A 21,898-nucleotide genomic window follows, 5' to 3' on the forward strand; every position below is an offset into this window, starting at 1 on the left:
AAAAACAAACAACCCAATCAAAAACTGGGCAGAAGACCTCAATAGACATTTCTCCAAAGAAGACGGACAGATGGCCAAGAGACACATGAAAAGCTGCTCAACATCACTAATTATTAGAGAAATGCAAATCAAAACTACAATGACATATCACCTCACACCAGTTAGAATGGGCATCATCAGAAAATCTACAAACAACAAATGCTAGAGAGGGCGTGGAGAAAAGGGAACTCTCCTGCACTGTTGGTGGGAATGTAAATTGATACAGCCACTATGGAGAACATTATGGAGGTTCCTTAAAAAACTAAAAATAGAATTACCATATGACCCAGCAATCCCACTACTGGGCATATACCCAGAGAAAACTGTAATTCAAAAAGACACATGTGGGCTTCCCTGGTGGCGCAGTGGTTGAGAGTCCGCCTGCCAATGCAGGGGACACAGGTTCGTGCCCCGGTTCGGGAAGATCCCACATGCCGCGGAGCAGCTGGGCCTGTGAGCCATGGCCGCTGAGCCTGCAAGCCATGGCCACTGAGCCTGCATGTCCAGAGCCTGTGCTCCACAACGGGAGAGTCCACAACAGTGAGAGGCCCACTTACTGCAAAAAAAAAAAAAAAAAAAAAGACACATGCACCCCAATGTTCAGGGCAGCACTATTTACAATAGCCAGGTCATGGAAGCAACCTAAATGCCCATCGACAGACAAATGGATAAAGAAGATGTGGTACATATATACAGTGGAACATTACTCAGCCATGAAAAGGAACGAAATTGGGTCATTTGTAGAGACGTGGATGAATCTAGAGACTGTCATACAGAGTGAAGTAAGTCAGAAAAACAAATATCGCATATTAACGCATATATGTGGAACCTAGAAAAATGGTACAGATGAACCAGTGTGCAGGGCAGAAATTGAGACACAGATGTAGAGAACAAACGCATGGACACCAAGGGAGGAAAGCAGCTGTGGGTGGGGGTGGTGGTGTGATGAATTGGGAGATTGGGATTGACATGTATACACTGATGTGTATAAAATGGATGACTAATAAGAACATGCTCTATAAAAAAATAAATAAAATAAAATTCAAAAAAATTTACTGGTAATATGGTGCTAATTCACATAATTTTTCAATGATTTTTACCCATTTTTGAAAAAAAATTGTAAGAAATGACAGTCTCATACTAGCCAGAATATTTTTATATTTAATTACAAAACATAAAGTAATCAAGGGTAATGGCTCTTCAGTTTATTTCAAATAGAGAAAAGAAATAGGGATCAAAATCAGTGAAGACCATTAGGAATTTTACAATAAGCCAGTCCTATCCTCTCTTACTAGATTTTTCAAGTGCTATCAGTTTTTTAAATTTTTTACTGAAGTATAATATGCAAAGAGGAAAATGTACATATAAGTGTAAGGATCAGTGAGGCCTTACAACCACACCCATGTAACCAGCATCCAGATTGAACAGTATTACCAGTATCCCAGAAGCCTCCCTTATAACTTTTCCAGGCACTAATCCTCCCTCTCTTCAGTAACTCTTATCCTGAACAACACAGTCTTGTTTCACCTGTCTTGGAATCACCCAGCATGTACTCCTTTGTATTTGGCATCTTCCTTTCAATATTAGTGCCAGACTTATCTACATTGTTGCACATAGTTGTAGATATTCATCCTTCACTGCTATTTATATTCCACTGTTAATGAACATTTGAGTACTTTCCATTTTGTGGCTATCACAAATAATGCAGCTAAGAACATCTTAATACATGTCTTTTGGTGAACATCTGTGACAGGAATATACTTCGGAGTATCTGCAAACTTAAATAAACCTGGTCTTATCGACATATAGTACATTTTTCAAATGCAATCTGTTAGTTTTATAAGATACAGATAATCATAAAAGCTATTATTTTCCTTATATTGCTACTTTGGAGAACTCGTTAACTGCCACATTAAAGAATTAGTCATTCTTTCCTCTGTGTTCCAATATCATTTAATCACAACCTCTATCAGCACTAATCACATAGCATTATATTTTACATTTGTTTTCTTAGTCCCAGAAAAGCAGGAGTGAGATCTAACACAACTTTGTACTCCCAGCTCAAATAATACCGTCTGGATTTTATGAATGAATATGAATTCATATTCTGGAATATGAATGTCTGAATGAATAAGTGAAAAATATGCAAACCAGCTTATCACTTACCTCCGTTTCTTTCATTAACAAGTTTAGTTCAGAAATCTGACTCTTCACCTGGCTCTCCTTGCCAATAAGGTAATCAATATCTTTTGAAAGCTTTTCCTATTGGAATATATTAGAAACAGAAATAGAAGTGTAACAAAGGCCTTCCAGAATTTCTTTTAACACAGTATCCTCTTCTCTAGCCTATGATGAACAGACAGTAAAATCAACAATGGTGATTATCGTTATTAACCCAGGGTAAACAGTCACTGGCGTTGAGCACACAGACCTAAAGATACATGAGGGATTAGAAGCAGTTAGAAAAAAGAACAAGGTAGTGATGCTCAGATTAGTAAAAACTCCTGAATACACAAATAGCATATTTTTGTTGTCTCATCATCACTCCCAGAATGCTTCCTCCCAAGGCTTCTAAGTAGATGGAAGGGCAGCAATCCAAATAGTGTCTTCCACCAGATTTTATAATTCACTCTCACACACACACACCCCACACACAACAGGAAAAACAACAAAGACTCTTCCAAAATAATCTTCAGAGTCCATCCCAGCCTGGATGTTCACTAAACAATTACACAATACACCATAATGAAAACACAGATTTGTAAAAATAGGTAACTTCAAGAGCTTACTGAATAGTTTGTTCATAAAGTAGTCATTTTGAAACTGGTATAGTTTACCATAGAAATAATGTCATAGATTTTGGTGAGATCACTAGTGTAGCCCAGAAAACATTAATATACCTGAAATACATTTAAAAACAAACAATAATACCCTGACGCACCACGGGGTACAAAGCAGTAAGAGACAATGTATCCTGAGACTAAGTTAGAATAAGAACATCCAGAAAACACCTCCCATGCTGTAGCCCTGACAGGAGGATCTGAACATTTCTTGCTCACAACTGGACTAAGGGTTGAAAAGAGTTAGGAAGAAGAGGGGCAAAGCTCCTAGGAATTAAAGAAGTGAGTCTCCTTCTTATATCATCGTCCTCTTTTTTTACTTAGACCATGTTACAGGGTAAGAGAACGTATGCAGAAATGAAAGTGACAGGTCTCCAGCATGGCCCATCTTTAACTCTTTGGGACACCCAGCAATCAGACCCAGTGAGTTTCCTTGATGGCTCACTGGAGGGACAGAGGAAAGACCTGTTAGGCAGAGGAAAAAGATTTCTGAGAACTCAAGGCAGGATGGGACCAAGAAGGAAATCATAGGATGTTAAGGATAGGAAGAGACATTAAAATCCTGCATTTTAATCCAGCATTTTGCAGATAAGGAAACCAAAGCTCACTGAGTACAAATATCACATAGTCAATAGCTGAACTAGAAAACTCCTCACCACACATTAACCATGATGTCACAGGCTGAGAGGTGCTTCCTCAGCACCAAGCTGCAAGGAAGATGATAGTTCCTCCAATACCACCGCTGTCAGGCCCATGTTAGGACCAGACCTACGGGGTATGAGTGCTGGCACTCTTTTTAGCTATAGGAGCAAAGAAAGGAATTTGGCCATTTAAACTGAAGTAGGGCTTAGTTCTGAAACAGCTTAAGTTAACAGTGCTAAATAGGCTAGAGAAGAATAGAGGATAGAATTCAGAAACACCATCCAAGGTCTAAGTGGTTCCAGTGAGCTGTGATGCTTAGACCAAGTCTCTGGCCAACCACAGCCTTTATCTGAGATGGCTCCAGTCTTGTCAGTCCCTTTAAACTTAGGCAGTCTGTGTTAAGACTAGATTTGTCTTAACCAAGAATCAGTGGTCCATTTATTCATAATCCTCGAGAAAGTATATGCACCAGACACTGATACTAGGCGTTTTATCCAAGAAGTTCATCTAACATGAGAAAGTTTAAATCCTTTAGTGTTATTAGGACCCCAGTTCTCTAGGAACTGATCAGTGGCTAAATTCTCAAGGACCCCAAAGTTGCTCAAAGCTTCCTCTAGAGCAGTGGTTCTCAAATGCTGGTGTGCATCAGTCTCCTGAGAGTCCATAAAGAACATAGAGGCCCAAGGTCATTAAAGTAGTACAGGCCTGGCTTCCATAGTTCTACCAAGTGTTCCAGGTGATTCTAACACCCAGCAGAGTTTGAGCTCTCTTCCTGTAACACTCAAGTGAGTAAAAATGAAAATGATATTATAAACCTACCTATGTCACCTACATCATGAAGGCCTCTGGCTTAAAATCTAAAACAAGTAAAAAGGAAGATCTAGGGAGATCTGTTTGCTACTTTCAGCAGAACTGAATAATTTTACTCTTACTAAAAAGTGAATAAATTGAAAAATCCATTACAGAGTCTCATTTTTAAAAGTGTGAAACATAAATGGGAGAAATTAACAACAAGGCAAAGGATAACTTAAGTGTATGCTATTGTCAAATATTGATTCCAAGTAACAGGAAAAAAAAATTTTGGACAACTTACATAATATCCAACCAATAAGAAACAAACAAAAAAGGTGTCAAAGTTAAAATTAGCAAACAGTGTTATTGCCACTGTGAGGCACAACAGAGAAACAAAGACTGGATTTACCCACTTGAAACAACTAAAAAATCCTAACAGAATAAATGAAACAGCTCTCAAGACAATGGACATCAAGAAACAAAAAGCAGTGTCCCTGAGGGATGGGAAACAAGATGAGCCTATGATTGCTCTCAGCTTACTGTCAGGAGAAGGCTTCCCAGGCCTGGTGCAGAGAACTCAAATGGGGTCCAGGATCTCCCATGAGATGAGGTGATGAAGCTGGGAGTCTGGGGAGGCCAGAGTTTATAAAACATAACACCTAAGAACAGGTGGCCATAAAGAGAAAGAACTCCAGAGATTTACCAAGCAGCCCCCTTGCTTATTCATATGAGTTTTGATCAATTTTTATGTGTGAGGAAATTGCCACAGGCCAGGGCAAGTATCACCCAAAAGAATTAGAAGGAACAATTTCAGAGCTCACACATGCCGGAAATAGTGCCTGTTCCCCACCAGCCAGACTAAAAAAAAAAAAACAAAAAACCCTCAAAATTCATAGGGCATTGGGAAGAGTAAACAAATGGCTTTACTTCAATAATCACATGAAATTAGTCCTAGAACAAAATGCTGCTCTGTCCTAACAAAGCTTAACAGCAAGACCAAAAAGGAACAAATTGTTCCCAAGTAACTTCATCACACAACAGAAGAAAACTCAAGAATATCTTTAGGAATATAAAAATATCCAGTGCCCAACAAGGTGAGCTTTACAATACCTGGCAGCCAATCAAAAGTTGCCAGGCTTGCAAAGGAGGAGGGGAATACAACTCATAATGATAAGAAAATTCAGTCAAAATTGACCTAGTAATGACACAGATAACAGAATTAGTAAATGAGGACGGACAATAAAACAACAATACTGTAACCCATGTGTTCAATGTAGAGGGATGACTGAGCATGTCAGACATACAAAATACAAAATATGAAGCTGTATAGATGCAAAATAGATACAGGTCAAAAAATGCATACACATATTGTTAAAGGAATCAAAAATTTAAATGGGTAGTAGATTTATAAATGAATTGATTCCCTTTTAAAAAGGAAAAAAGAATGAAACAAAAAAATAGCACTATACCACTGCCTACTTGGCTGTAGATTATCAAATTTGAAAGTTTTAAAAGGGCCACGTGGGCTTCCCTGGTGGCGCAGTGGTTGAGAGTCCGCCTGCCAAAGCAGGGGACACGGGTTCGTGCCCCGGTCCGGGAAGATCCCACATGCCGCGGAGTGGCTGGGCCCGTGAGCCATGGACCCTGAGCCTGCGCGTCCAGAGCCTGTGCTCTGCAACGGGAGAGGCCACAACAGTGAGAGGCCCGTGTACCGAAAAAAAAAAAAAGGCCATGTATAAGGTTAACAGACAGTAAATAACTCAGTTTTAGCTGGAACCCACCAGAATAAACAAAAATGTTTATACTAATTCTTTTGGCAGCAATAAGAATCAAGTGTCTTAAAACAGCTACTACCCTTCAAAGTGTGTCACTCCTGTAACCACACTCAATGTCGTAGCATTGGGCTCATGTAGGGATGGATCATAATGAAGAGGCCTTCATCCCTCTTTCCTCAGAACTAGATATCAGTAGGACAAAGAGCTGCCTGGTCAGAAATACTAACAACCTAATATTAATAGATCATTAAGTAACACTTTAGATTATTAACTCATTTCAGTAAAACAGACCACACAATATGCACAGTATGATTTTATACAGAAAAAGTTAAAGGTCTAAAGTTATAAAGGATCAAAATTTAGTTCTAAAAATAAGTTCTACCTTTAAGGTTTTGTAGGCACTGCTCATAGTGGTTACACGGTGGTTGGAATGATTACCACCCAACTTACAGAGATGACAAACTGGCCTCCTACATAATTCACAGTACATGTTTATTCTCTCCGTTTCATGTTCTGGGCACATTAAAATCTATTGAATAAAGAATAAAAGTGGAATTAAGGGTCTTCATAGCTTACATGGCACTCAAAAGATTTCAAGTAATTGGATAAAGTCCCAAACCACAAAGATTTGCTTTATGAAATCACTAAATAAAGCCATTTAAAGTAATGAAAGTGTAAAAAGAAATAAAAGCATTTGGTACATTATATGAGAATTCTCTACATTAGAATTACTGTTTTTCAATTTGAGGGTTCAAATGGCCAATTAATTATGTAAGTGTTATTTCCTCTAAATCTGGTGATAAGAAGGTAAAAAAGTTACTTCCTATAAGACTTAAGTGAAATGCTTAAACAAGCTAGGAAGGTCCTCTGATCATAATGACTAGGTAAGTTCTTAATGATCATGATCAATATTTTTTAAGGTATCATAACAAATAACTTATGAGGACCCATAGCCTCATTATCCTCACAAGAAATCTGTTACTAGGAGAGTCTTGGAACACTTTATAAGCTTCCAGATGTTTGCTTTTACATATTGATTGCACACACATTGACCAAATTTAGAACTGTGTTCTCCTGATTTAAGTTTCTACCTTTTTGTTTACTCTGTAAACTATCATCATAGTTACACTGAATTTTTACATAATGTAGCTGTTTTCATTTGGAAAAGAAGGAGGATTCTTTTAAACTAGTGTGTTAATGGAAATCAAAAAGCTGCCCATTATTCCAAAAGATTAGATTTTAAGCAACTACAACTGGTCTGATAGAGAAAATTTTTTTTAATTCCATTATAAAAAGTCCTAATACCAGTGTGTAGCTCCAGGAGAAAAACTAGAAAAGATTTCAAATTTCTAAGCATGCCCAGGTTCCTACATTCTCAAAGCCATTACATTTAAAATAGAATATAAAGTCAGGCTTTCTGCAAGGAATGCAAGAACTCAAAATTATAAGGCAAATATTCTATAGGATGAGACACCTTTTTAGAATTTGACTATAGTGAATTACACTATTCACTATTTTGTTTCATCTATAACTCCATTCATTCATAAAGTTTTTCTGTACGTTACTATAGAAATTACCCAGAATATTTAAGAAATGCAAATTCCACTTTAAATACTATATAACCATTATATCATAAGCTTCAAACTATTAGGCTGTAGTTACTCTTATTTATTCATAATACAATTTTAGGTAACCAAAAATGTCAGAATGTTTCCCAATCACATCTTTTAGACAATTATGGATTTATCATGTTAAAGCACAAAAGCTTTTTAACTTTAACCATTTCAATCTTAGAGAGTATATCTGACATCACCTTTCCTCTCTTACTCAGTTATCATTACAAACATTCATATATTGTATTGTATCACACTGTATTGTAATAGAGTGAACCATAATATTGCCTTCTAAGCTCTGGGGATTTTCAGCAACATACTAAATAACTCCAACTACTAGGCCTTAATTTCTTGTTCCAGCTTTTAAAGTTATTTCCCTTCTTACTGTCAGGTTCTACACTTGTTATAATTTATCTTCTCATATTAAGTTTAATACTCTAACTTAACAGAAATTTCACTTACCTTGGGTCTAAAATTCGTAGTTGGGCCCACATACTCATGTTGCGCTTTTACAGTACCCCAAGGATGATAAATTTTGAAGCATTCATTGCAGTAGCTTGCACTACAGTCCATGCAACTTTTTGTGGATTCCTGAGGTGGTGGTTTACAAAGGTCACACATAATGGCTGTGGCTGCCCTGGCTGCCTGACGATATCTTTCAACAATAGTTTCCAAAGTGAAATTTCGAAACAGACCGTTGATTCCCCGTTCTCCAAGATCCACATCATGTTCACAGCCAGGACAAGGAAAAGTAGTTGTCCTAGGGGTCAATGAATTGCGCTTCCAGCCTGTGTAATTAGTTAAGTCCTTGTTTAGTTACATCAGTAGGAAAATGGATAGAATGAAAACTAAGGAGTCATGTTTTGGAAAGATACATAACTACAAATATATTGCAAAAACATAATACTCAAAGTGGCTCCATATAAATCAATTTATGTACTGAAAATGCTTTTTTTAAAATGGTTTTTCCTTGGCATACAAAAGATAAGCCCAAGTTATTAAACAGTGATCAAATCAAAAAGGAATGAAATTATTCTGTAATAAATCCCATATAAAAAACATATTAAATCAAACAGATATGTGGACAAAACATATAATACAATACTACACAGGGTCAAGATCTTTTGAAATTATACAATTAACATTTATAGTTAATTTCATATATCATTCCCAAAGGAATTTGGCTTGCACTTAAATGAACACAGCCTTGGCTCATTGATAGGAACTGAGTTTATACATAAAAGAGCAAGAGTCCTTAACCCAGCCAGGGTCCATGGATTGACTCCAGGAAGATTCAAATAGTTTGGTAAACTATTTGAAATTATATGCAAAATTCCGCATGTATGTATCCATACATATTTTCTGGTTAAACAACCCATAGCTTTTATCAGATTCTCAAAAGAATATGTGACCACAAAACTGTTAAGAACCACCACAAGAGAGGGTATCCCACTGTAGTATTGTTTTATCTAGAAAATTCAGTAGGCAAAATCATTAGTTAATTGAGTGCAATCTATAAAAGAGTAAAAAGCTCATTCATAGATCTAGAATCTAGTGACTTTAAGAGGAACCAACCATTTAATATCTTCTTATGACCTGAAAAAAAGAATCATGAAGATTATTTAATTCAGTAAGCCAGAAGATACACCAAAAAAATTATAGATAACTTTACAATATATAAATAATACAATGAATGACCTTAAACATCACACTCTTCTTCAGTATTATCCTGATTTTAACAAATCAAGAAACCAAGCCATGACAGTCCTTACCCACAGGTTCACAAGAATCTGGGGTAGTCTGTTTAACACAGGTGTATGCCTATCATGTTCCCTCCTCTTCTGTATAAATTTGAGTATGTAGCCTTGGTTGCCCACAAAATAACTTCCTAAATATAAACACAAACTTTTTAACCTACAGTCTTCTTTCATACTACTATGTATCCAGTACCAAAAGTGAATGGTTAAACTTAGTATATGACATTTAGAAAAGGTCTTTAAACAGCTGTATTAATATTGCCTTGGCAACATTACTATCATCACTGAAGTCTGTCTTAAAAGATATCTGGCATATCACTACATAAATCACTACAGGTAAAATTTAGTGATCAGCCCACGATATTATTCATTTGAAGTGACTTTACACCATGCAAAATGGCATTAAGCCCCCAAAGCTACTTATGCAACAAACATGCAGCTGCACTATTTTAAATTTTATATATTTTCAAAATATTTAAAGATATTTTTAACCTTCACATTTTAAAATATACCCAAAAAAGCATACAAAAAAATCTGCCCCATAAAAATTTGAAAATCCTACATGAAACATACTCTTGTAATAATTCTAAAAACATGCAATACAGTACAAGATATTTCACACCACAGCAGGCACATAATAAAATAAGCAGCAGAGCTACTTTTAAAACACATGCCAATGAAAATTTTGTTTAGTGAAAAAACAAGCCAAATAATTCTGGAAGTGATATAGTACAGTGGTCAAGCTTAAACAAATGGAAATTCATATTTAATTGCATGCTTCCACACATGAACTAGGTGATATAAATTAAAATGGATAACTAATCTCAACAGTCAATGTTTTTAAAAAAATGAACTATTGGTTCTATGAATAGAAGATTGTGATCAATTAAGTAATGGGGAAAAACAAAAGTAAATTATGCCAGTAAAATCACGCTTTAACACATACACTGGTGACACCCAGATTCTGGCCTCATGTTCAGAAATTTTAGAAAAAAAGTTTTATCCCTTTTCTGTAAACCTCTTTTGTTTTTATAATAATAATAAAAAAAAGGTGTAAAGCATCACACTCAACTTCTTATATCAGACAAAATATTAAATCAATATATCTGCTAAAGAACTTTTATTTCATCTGTCTTAACTTCTACCATTGTTTTCATAAAAACAATCAATAGAATATATATTCAGGGCAATAAAGAAAACAGGACAGATCTAAGGATATTCTGGGAAGTGAGCCTGATGGAAAAAAATCAAGATGGTAGAACTAAGAATAAAACATAACGGAATCAATATTTCTCTATAACTCTGCTAATATAGTAAACATTAGCCAACTGTGGCTATTTAAATTTAATTAAAATTTAATTTAAAATTCATTTCCTTAGTTGTAGCACCCACATTTAAAATTCTCAAGAGCCACATATGGCTAGTGGCTACCATCTTGTATGGTGCAGGGTCAAACATTTCTATAATTATAGAAAGGTCTATGGGACAGTACTACCCAGTAGCATGATATAATGGGGAAAAAAAGTAATAATGTCTTAGAAAGGTAAAGAAGCAATATAGGCCAAGCAATGCAATTTTCTATGTCAAACTCCATCTGTGGGGTCAATAATATTTGCTAATTATCTGAACACTGCCACCTCACAGAATTAATTCTTTCCCCCATACCTTTAACTTCAAAGACAGATTAAATTAGTAAAGCATAAACCACGAAACAATTATAAAATGAAGATGCAATAAAAATTTCAAAATCGTTTATAGCAAATCCCCCCCAAAAAGTCAGCTTTCCATCATATGTTTTACCGTTTAAATGATCAAAGAGAATAATAAAGTATTTCAAAACAAAGAGAGTCAATTCATAACAGGTTCCAAACCTGTGCCAGCTGCATCTTCTCCCATATCCTGGCTGCAAACAACTTCCCCACTGTTAACACCTGGACATGTTAAGTAGACTATTTCTCCTCATGCTGGACAGTCACGTTGGGCTTCCTGGTGTTGTGCATTGGGCTGATGCCTTGTGCTTCCACCTTAATACTTCCACATTCTGACCATCTGATGCCTATGAGTTACATTTACCCTTTGAGTATCAGCATTTTCAAACTGCAAAAACTTTTTCTCGACTACCCTCTGAAGCAAAAGTAGGTAACAAGGTAATTTTTTAAGCAAACTGTTCCTATCTTTCCTCCTAATTATTAACTTTCAACACTTAAAATTCTCAGGGACTCACTAAAGCCTGTAAGAGAATGGATTACACGTGGCTTCTAGAAGTGGCTGTAAGATTTTAAAATCGAGGCATGTAGAAGCAGGTGAGGAAACCAGAAAAGGGATACATTTCAGGTGTTTATTTTCTCCACTAAAATTTAAGGTATCACCAGCATTCCTGAAAAAAAAGTAGCCAATTTTACTTTAAAGGTCAACTGGAGTAAAAAAAAAAATTATTTTAATAAAATGGGTTGGCCCACTTTTCACACAAAAGCAATGTACATTATTTACCCACAAGTGAGACCTGAGTGTTAAAACTCTGAACCCAAATACCTTAAAATAAAAACAAAAAATACACTATATGCACAAACAAGCAAAGATTATGGTATTAACTACAAAAATTATCAATACCTTTAGGCAAATTTTTAAATACAGAAGAAAGTACTGGCTTATTTAACCTCCCGAAGGGTAATATGGCTGTCAACATAAGCTTTGTTCCACTAAGTAAATGTAAAGCATTTTTAAGGTAACATTAAAAAAAAACAAGGGGATGTCATTTTCTTTAAAAATATCCCATAATGGATATGTGTGTGTCTGTGTGTGTGTGTATACATGGCAAAATGCAAGCACTAATAATCAGAGCTCCATTTAAAAACATCAGAAATTGCTTGGAATTTTAGTCCTGTTGACCTTTAAGTCATGTCAGCCAAATTTGTTCACTTTCTACATGACTTTGAAGACTTGACCACTGATGCTTATTTTTAAAAAAACTTTATCTATATAAAGTTATTTAATTTAAATCTAACACTATACTGCCTGCGGCCACACAAGCAATGAAGCATTTTCTACCTCTCCACCCCAAAGATCTCCGTTGTGATGCTGTGAACAATGAACAGAAAGCTGGATTTAGAATTTAATTTCAAAGAGAAGATTCACAACATGTTAACTAAAGATAAAGCAGTAACTGTGTCCTACACATAATACAATTATTGAATTAACAGTAAAAACAATGTTTTTCCTGGTACGCATGGTATTTATATAAAGCCACCAATGTAAAACAGTCATCAAGCTTATCCTATCACAGTTCAGAATTAATCACTGTTGGTGCATCACTTAAGAGACCTATACTTTATCCTATAGATTTGTATTTTTAAACAATCATACTTCTGAAAGCTGTTGAATATATAAAGTAAAAATCAAGCATCTTTTTTTTGTTTTTTTCAAGTGATCTAAATCAACACAGTAAATAAACATTACTACCAATGATTGTACCTTAATGACAACAGGCAATACAGAATGGGAGAAAAGCTTGCATATATATGACCAAAAATGAACAGTTATATAGCTCTTTTATTTTTACACAATTTAACATGCTAGTGTTATACACACAAATCTTACTCTCCTTTCAAGGCATCCTTTTATTTTAAAATCTGTCAAATGACCCATGCAATGCTATTTGAAAGGAATATGTGTGAAAGTATAAGCCATATGTCATTCTACATTTTCCAGTAGCCACAAAAAAGTAAAAATAAACAAGTGAAATTAATTTTAGTAATACATATTTAACCCAATATATCCAAAAACTCTCATTTCAAAATGTAATATAAAATTATTAGAGGTATTTTATATTCATTTTTTCACTCTAAGGGGTACAAGTGCATATCTCAATTCAGACTAATGTGTTTCAAGCACTCAACAGCCATATGTGGCTAGTGTATTGGACAGATCTGGAATTTTTGCTGTGAATATACCCAGAGTACTACTACTCTTCCACAAGGCAGCCATCATATTCTGCAGTCATCCCTTCACCAAATATTCTTATTTCCTATAATTGATCTCCACAGAGAAGCTTTCTAACTTGCCCCCCATGAGGACATAATACAGCTTAACAGGGTTCTTCCTAAAGAAGAGGGAGGAACATCTCGGTAAATCCATTTTTGATCTCTTGTTCTGGAAAAATGCCATCATCAATAAATATAAGCCATCATGGCATGCTCTGTACAAATCTTATAGCAAACGTTTGTCATTCAACATCCACTCAACACATATTTATTAAACATCTACCAAATACTGTGCTAGGTAAGTTCCTGAAAACAGAAAGTTAACTATTTTTCATCTATATTTCATTCATACTTTATATCGATCACATAAAAACTAACCAAATCTTAAGATTCAAAGTCTATATAAAACACAGAATTTCATGAAATACACATGTGAGCTCAATCTAATGATCAGTAGAAATACTAGTATTTAACTAGAATTTTATTTAATGGTCTGTGCTGAATATTAATATACAAAAAGTGAATCTTCTTGGTCAATCAAGCCAGGGTCCCTAATTATCCAATGAGGATCTACCAACAGAATATGAATTTTTATCTGGTAGAATGATTTCAAGCTATCACTGTCTTTCCTCCCCTCCTCAGTATGACAGTTTCCTAACAGGGACAAAAACATAAAAGTGATGACTTCACAAAGAGCATAACCCTCTCCAACCTCATACATCCTGCACTCCCATAGTTACCTAATGCTCCCTTTTTTGTATATACATATAATTTTTATGTGTGTAAAATATCCTCCAAGGAATTGGATTACCATTTTTAAAAATTCATGTTTTTAAAATACCATAATACCACTCTTAGAACAAATCTCCTCTTATACACTCTCTGATGGAGCACATAGACACAAATATTGCCCAAGGAGACTCCATATCACAGCATGGACCAAAAAAGATAGGATTCTCTAAAATGCAAATGAGGAGAAAAAGATTATTTTCTGATTTTTAAAAAAGGGTTTTTTTTTTTTACAATATTAAAAAGTTACTCCTATACTAAAGAGGGAGAAATGGATATAGTGGACAAAAGGATTAAACTGAAAACCTCAAAGCCCAAACTGGGCAGAGCTGAAGCCCTGAAGTCTGGTACTCATGGCCGCTTGAGGACTCTCCTCCATAGGAAGGAAGTGCTGAACATGATGCTGTGGTATTTCTACCCAAACCTCTGCCTCCCCTTGACCCTTACTGCCGATTCTGGCCCTTAACTTCCCAGTGGCCCTGTTCCCAATGCTTTTAAATTAATTTTGATCTACATTAATCCTGCAATAGATGTTCAGAAGAAAGAAACACCATCCCAACAGGAAAAAATTTAAACACCGGCTATGTAATAATGGTATAGGACTTCCCTGGCGCCGCAGTAGTTAAGAATCTGCCTGCCAATGCAGGGGACACAGGTTCGAGCCCTGGTCTGGGAAGATCTCACATGCCACAGAAGCAACTAAGCCCATGCGCCACAACTACTGAGCTTGCGCACCATAACTACTGAAGTCCGTGCGCCTAGAGCCCAAGCTCCACAATGAGAAGCCACCGCATTGAGAAGCCCATGCGCTGCAATGAAGAGTAGCCCCCGCTCACTGCAACTAGAGAAAGCCTGCACGCAGCAATGAAGACCCGACGCGGCCAAAAATAAATAAATTTATTTTTAAAAATAAATAAATTTATTTTTAAAAATAAATAAATTTATTTTTAAAAATAAATAAATTTATTTTTAAAAATAAATAAATTTATTTTTAAAAATAAATAAATAATGGTATAGTACATGTGCTATACATTTAATTAGATCTACATCTACACACTACTACAGAATTCCACTACTGTTCAGCTGATGTTCAAAATCCTTATTTTAAAATTTGGATTAAACAATGGCTGAAGAATAAAATGGAATAAAATGATACCAAATAACATTCCTCTAAAAAGTCTTCTAGAACTGGGCATTATGTAGTCTCATCCCTTAATTCTGCATATTTATTTACCTATTACCATACATAGATGGTTCCCTAGTAAGTACTTCAGTGGTCCATTATTTCATTCCTCATATAAAGGACTTCACAGGGTCAGAACACCCCCTAAAATACAGACACAGTTAATAATGGGTTCAATACAAAATTCGTGTTCAATATACAATATCCATTTTAAATGCATACCAAAAGACAATAAAAGTTCATTTTGACGTTTTAAAAGTTCATTTTAAAAGAGAGAGGGATTCTTTTCTAACTATAGTTTTAATTTATTCACCTGGAATGATTAACCCCCAAAACAACGAAAATAATTTCCCTTCCACAATTATCACTGAACATATAACCAAACTCCACCACCCCAGGTTCTACCACATACCTGGTCTGCTAATTCTGTCAATTTTATCCATGCTAGGGGAGGGAAGCCGAAGTCGAGGACTGCTCTGATTGGAGTTGTCTGATCCCACGTCATTGAATGAATCATCAAGCATCAGTAAGAGCTCTTTTACACATTTATGACAGATACTATGTTGACAAGGGAGAATCAACGGGTGGGTAAACAGCTCCTTGCATGCCGGGCAAATGAGCTCTCTTTCGATATTCTTAATGGTAACCTTAAGTTAAGAAAAAGAAATCAGAATCAAAGGCTTTTAGTGTGTAAATACATTAACATGCTTATACCTCTTGTATAAGTACATGTGTTAACCTTTCAAAAAAGAATTAAACAGATTTTTTTAAAGTCTGAAGTTTCGTTTTGGCTATGAAAGTCTATACCATTAATTACATCCCCCTCATCATCCATTGCCTAGAGGTGAAGGGGCATGAAATGGTTAAAGAAAATAAAAAGAGAAAACCTGAAGTATGAGAAAAATTAGCATAAAGTATTAGGGGACCATAATATTTCATCAACAATTATTAAGTTATTAAATCACTATTAATTAACTGATTTAGAACTTCAATGAAATCCTGAAAGTTATTTCAATAAAAATTAAGTATATAGCACTAAGAATAGGATTATTCCTATTTAGCACATTAGCTCTGTAACTGGCAAGTAACAAGAGCTGGTAAAAACTGGGTTAGCCATTATGTTCATGGAACTCTACTTGAAATCTATTTACAAGCTGAATTATCTGCAACTTTCTACATTAAATGTGACCATTTTTCACATGCTGCAACTGTAATGTAGGTAAGAGTTTCTCAGGCTGCATATCAAAGCAGTTATCTTAAAAGCATTTTATGAATACTAAAAGGGTATAGGGGATTAGAAGGAATCATTATAAATGCTCTCTCAATACTGCAGGCTTGCAATATTTTCAGTGAGAAACATTTAGACTCATCACAACTAAATAGGTCTAATGACCTCATACCAGTTTTCCCATCCTTTGCCTGTGTAGTTTTTCCCCACGGATCCCAAACTTCAGGTGCTATGAATCTATATTTAGCATACCTGCAATTTTAATGATGGTAGAATTTTAAAGTACTCATAACCCTGTACAATCATTTCAACTACTGGAAACACTGAGAAAATTAAAACTGAATTAATTCACTTGTTTTAGTTAAATAAAAATGCATGTGAGTATTCCCCTTAAAATGACACCAAGTGCTTTAATAATCCCTGAGAATAGCACTTCAGCCAACTGGCTTTATCACTGTCAATGGGTCTTGTGACGCAGCGTTTCTTGATGCATCACACAATGTTTAAAAAAAGCCCACATCACATCATAGTTTTAGTAAATTTGGAGGATATCCACACCTCACAACTCACATCAAACAATACAGAATATTCACATCCTCTCTCATTTCGTAAAGAATTTGACATCTGATTCAAAAGGAAATTATTCTCCTGAATGTTCAGAACAGGCTCTCACGCCCCATTTTATGAGAGGTTTACTTCCCACTGAGAGATCTCAAATTATTTCCACTTTTCTTGTACACAAAGCAGTGCATAAGCTTGCTAATCACGATGGATATAAAGCAATTCTTACGCAAAAGAAAAATTTAGTGCTCATTTTACACTCACTGAGAGGAAACAACCTGATTAAGAGAAATGTGATGTGCTGGCTCCCCCAATTAAGCTATGTCAAAATAAATGAGGAAAAAACAAAAACAAAAAAAAACAAAATAAATGAGGTTCGACGGGAAACTAGCAAGTTGGAAAGAATTGCATATCCGACCCCTTGAAACAAAAACACTTGTACCCCGACAGCTGCTGCAGTAAGCCCGCCTCCCGCGACCAGGCAAAGACGGGGAGGAGCCACTGCTCGCGGCGACTGCGGGCCAGGCCCGCGAGGGTCCGAGGGGGACTCGAGAGCCGGCGCCACCGCGCTCCCAGACAAAGGAAGGCGGGACACGCGCCCCGGGCCGCGACGGGCACCCGACTCCCTAAAGCGAATTAATTCTACAATCTGAATACCATTAAAGAGCCCCGCCCAAACTCCCCGAGGTTCTCAGGTGAGCCATCACCGCACAGGAGTGGCACACTTTTCCGGGCCCCGGTGACCCCGAGTCCGACCGTCCCACTGAGGGGCAGAAAGGGGGCGCCCCGGGTTGCGGAACCCTGCCCGGGGCGGGAAAGGCGAAGAGGAAGCGGGGCCACCACACGTCCGCCCTCGCTCCTCCGGGGGGAGAGGGTCCCTCACGGCTCAGGGCAGAGGGGAAAGAGAGACCCAGGGGACCCGGCGCGCCGCCACCGAGGCGTTAGGCGGCCGTCCCTCTCCCCCACTCACCAGCGAGTCTGAACCATCCCCCTCCATGGTAGCCTTCTGCCAGGTGTCATCAAAGGCAGGATCCAAACAGGCAGACGGGCGGCCCCTGGCTGGGTCTGGTGAGCGGGTCCCTGTGACGGCCTTGGAGCCTCGGTTCGGAGCCGGAGGGCGAGCTGGTCAGCCGGACCCGACCAGCGGACCGACGCGGCGAGGAGGAGGCCAGGGCGGGCGAAAGCAAAGACGCGGAGAGACGAGCTTTGCTCCCTACGGTGGCTCCGTGAACCCCGCCCCGCAGCCGGCTGCTGCGGCGGCTCCTGCGGCCTGCGGCTGGGCGGGCAGCCACGCGGAGACCAGGGCCAGGGGTCCGTGGAGGGCGGGGCCGGGGCGGGGCGGCGCCGTCGCCCGGGCAACAGCGCCCACCGCACAAAGGAGGAGGGGCCGCGGGCGGGCGGGCGGGTGGAAGACCCAGGGGCGGAGCAGTGGGCGGGGGTGTGGCAGTCGGCGGGGTTCCAGCTCGCTCAGCCATCGCCTCTGCCCCTTCCCCGCCCCTCCTCACTGCCGCCCAGGCCGCCACCTTCGCCCCCTGCCGGGTAGGAAGCCTCGGAGGGTCGGAAGTGAGGGCGGGGAAGGGGCGGTGGAGGCCGAGGGCCGAGCCGGGGCGGGGCCGCGGTGGTGCGGGCCGCGGTGGAGCGGTCCGGCGGTGCTGCCCCGGACTACCGCCCTGGCCGCTGCTCCGCGCCGACCCTCTGCTCTTCATTTTTCTTAACGTGCGCTTTGCTAAAGCGCGGACTAAGCATTCAGACACAAGCTCCATTTCCTGACTCTAGCCGGGAAGGCAGGGAGAGGGCTGGCCAAGGCCGCCTTCCCTTGCCGTCGCACCCGGCACACAGAGTCGCGCGCGGGGGAGGCGACCAGGGCGAGACCCAGCTCACCCCGCCCCAACCGGGGCCGGGGGTTTCCCCTAGAGGGTCCCTGTCCCCGCCCCGCTCTCCTCCTTCTCTTCCGGCCCGATTCGTAGCGTGAACTTCACATTCCCTGACTGGTCACCAACCACTCGTTTTCTGCTTCTGCTTTTACACACCGGGGCGCCGCGCTGCCACGCACGGCACGTTCTTGCCAAGTGGCGCGGGGACAAGCCGCAGCGTAGGGGTCCCTCTACCGGGTACTGGCCGGGAATTAGAGGCGGCGGCTCCCTGCCCCGCCTAGTGTGTGCGTCCCGCCGCCGCCGCCGCCGCCGCCGCCGCGCGGTTCCCACCCCCGGGCACGGAGGGTGTGGGGAAATCGGGACAGCTGGTTGGTCTTTAACTGCTCCGGCACCCACGCACCCAGGCTGTGGGCGCCCGCCCTGTGTTCAGGCACCGTTTTTCCAGGTAGGAGACTAGCCGCATAAAGTTCACCTGCTGCGGTTCAAGCGCGTTTCTTCCAGTTTTCAAGGCAAACCGAAAACACATTAACGTGAGATTGTTGGAAACCGTATTGTTAGATCACGCCACCGCCCTCCCAGCTGGCTAAATAATTCCATCTCTTATGTATAGACTGAGAAAACAGGAGCTCTAAGCAGCTGGGCGAGGGGACCACAGAGCTGTAGCGCGGCATCCCGTTTAGGTTTTGACACGCTTCCCACTTTTATTTCCCATTTGGGACAAGTCTCTGTCTGTGGCAAGTTCCGCCGTCTTCCCACAGCACTGTCAGCAGTAATAGCCTCTTCTCCAGCCGACAATTAAATAACGCTGTGGCAGTGCAGAATTAAGAACAGCAAGGGACCGTAGCAATTGTCTTTAATGGAATTCCCTCAATTTACAGATGAGGTGCAGAGAGGATGAACACCTTGCCAAGTAATGACTGGACTATTCTGATCCAGATTAATGCCCGCTGCGTGGCCGAACATGCTGGAGTTGAGGCTGCTTCCTCTCCACAGGTTCTGAAGCGTCCTAATCAGAAGGGAACTGAGGAAGATAAATGCGTGTGTAATTTAGTTACCTATATGATGTCCTACACCATGTTCCCATATAGATTTTAAAAGGCTCGACCATTAAAAAGCATTATAAGTCGGTTTCTGTCTTTAATTCTGGTCTTTGGGTTCAACAATACCCCTTTGGCTGTAATCTCACATCAGCACACTTGAATAGTGCTTTGGTCCAAAACTAAGGAAAGTACAGAGTAAAAGAGATTAGAAGGTTTCATTAACATGAACTAAAGAAAACACTGTATAGACAATACTTGGCTGAAAATAAATTTGAAAGCCCTTCCATTATGCAAATCAAATGACAATGAGTTATTTTCCACCTGATTCTCAAAGTTCAAAAAATATGTTAATACACTTGGTAAGAATGTGGGAAACTAGACACTTTCAAACTTTTTTGTAACAGTGTAGATTGGTCCAGCTTATTTGAAGGGAAATTTTGTAAAACCTATCAAAAAATTTCAGTGTTTCTCCTTTTAAGCAATTCCACTTCTAATAACTTTCCCACTGAAAGACTTGCATTATGCACAAAAACATGCACAAAGATCTCAGGGGGACTTCATAGAAATTAAATATCAACCATCCATAATGTACATCCATGCCATGAAAGGGATTTCTAAAATAGTGAAAACAAATATAAAACCATATGGATTCTGCATGTTGCCACTTTGGAAAAAAAAAAAAAAAAAGTGAGACAGGTAGGCATATTGCTTACATAGGCAAATAAGTAAATAAAAGTAAGTCCGAAATGGAGCACAAAAATTGGTAACAGTGTTGTGGAGAAGTAAGGGGATGGAGTCAGGTGCGGAAGACACTTTCCACCCACATTGTATTGTATTATTTGCACTTTATAATATGTGTATGTTTTACTTCTAGAAACTTTTTAATGTAACTTAATCCATAAACTTTTAAATCCATATTTATTTAAACTATTTAACCCATATACTTTTAAAAGCAAAATGGGGGAGGGGGAATATTGGTAAGAAGATAGCAAATATGAAAACCAGCAGTCTAAATGACCACTCTCCCATTTGCCTAGTCATTTCTCCCCCCTTGGCTGCCATGCTTTGGGGCATCTCATCACTTTCTCTCAACATCCATCCATCTCAGCCTCCCAGTTATCAAAGATACCAAGAGCCTTCCCAGTTCAACTTAAAATCCTGTGTGGTTAGGGTTTTTCGTGTTTTTTTTTTTTAATTCTTCTCTTTCCTTTCCCCGTACCTCTCTCTGACAGCCTTCAAATCCTCTTACAACAACTCAAAATGAATCTAGTATAGTATGGAGGGCCTAGAATTACCATGCTTCTTCTCTGTAAACATTTGAAGGCATTTATGTAGGAATGACATGAAAGATGTGTTTTGTTTTGTTTTTTAAATCATTATTCTCCCAGTTTGTACTGCATACACCATCCCTTGGTGCCTGCACCTCCCCAGTTTGGAGTATCCTAACACCTTATTTTCCAGTAGTTTCTTTTAAAACATGGGTCAAAATTCAACACAAGGAAGCCTATTCCTCATCTATCACCCCCTCCAGTCTACAGACCTTCAATACTCCGGCCTATATTATGATATCTTGTGCTTGGTGGCGTTGTGTAATTGCTCTTCTATCACAAGGGTGTGAGCTGTCTCAAATCTATCTGCTTCATGAAGTCCAAAAGGTCAATTTCTCCTCCTTCACCTGCCATCAGCCGCCACTCCCGAAACACACACACACATACACTATTCAGGTCTGGTAAAACAGACGTTCAATAAATGTTCATTACCTCACACTTAAAATATAAACCTGAT

At 38.9% G+C, this 21,898-nt stretch overlaps 1 protein-coding gene across 1 annotated transcript in view; it reads right to left on the reverse strand.

The window, feature by feature from the left end:
- TRIM36 (tripartite motif containing 36) overlaps positions 1–18,413 on the reverse strand; it is a 38,962-nt gene extending 20,549 nt beyond the window's left edge. The window contains exons 1-5 of the mRNA XM_007451208.1: positions 18,170–18,413; positions 15,823–16,057; positions 8,164–8,489; positions 6,471–6,617; positions 2,206–2,301 (exon numbers count right to left, since the gene is read on the reverse strand). Of these exons, the coding sequence (XP_007451270.1) occupies positions 2,206–2,301; positions 6,471–6,617; positions 8,164–8,489; positions 15,823–16,057; positions 18,170–18,196 (831 nt within the window). The 5' untranslated portion in view covers positions 18,197–18,413. The remainder of the gene's footprint in view (positions 1–2,205; positions 2,302–6,470; positions 6,618–8,163; positions 8,490–15,822; positions 16,058–18,169) is intronic.
- Between the last annotated feature and the right edge of the window lie 3,485 nt (positions 18,414–21,898).

Source organism: Lipotes vexillifer, unplaced genomic scaffold, assembly GCF_000442215.2.
Source record: "Lipotes vexillifer unplaced genomic scaffold, Lipotes_vexillifer_v1.1 scaffold91, whole genome shotgun sequence".
Lineage (NCBI taxonomy): Eukaryota > Metazoa > Chordata > Mammalia > Artiodactyla > Lipotidae > Lipotes > Lipotes vexillifer.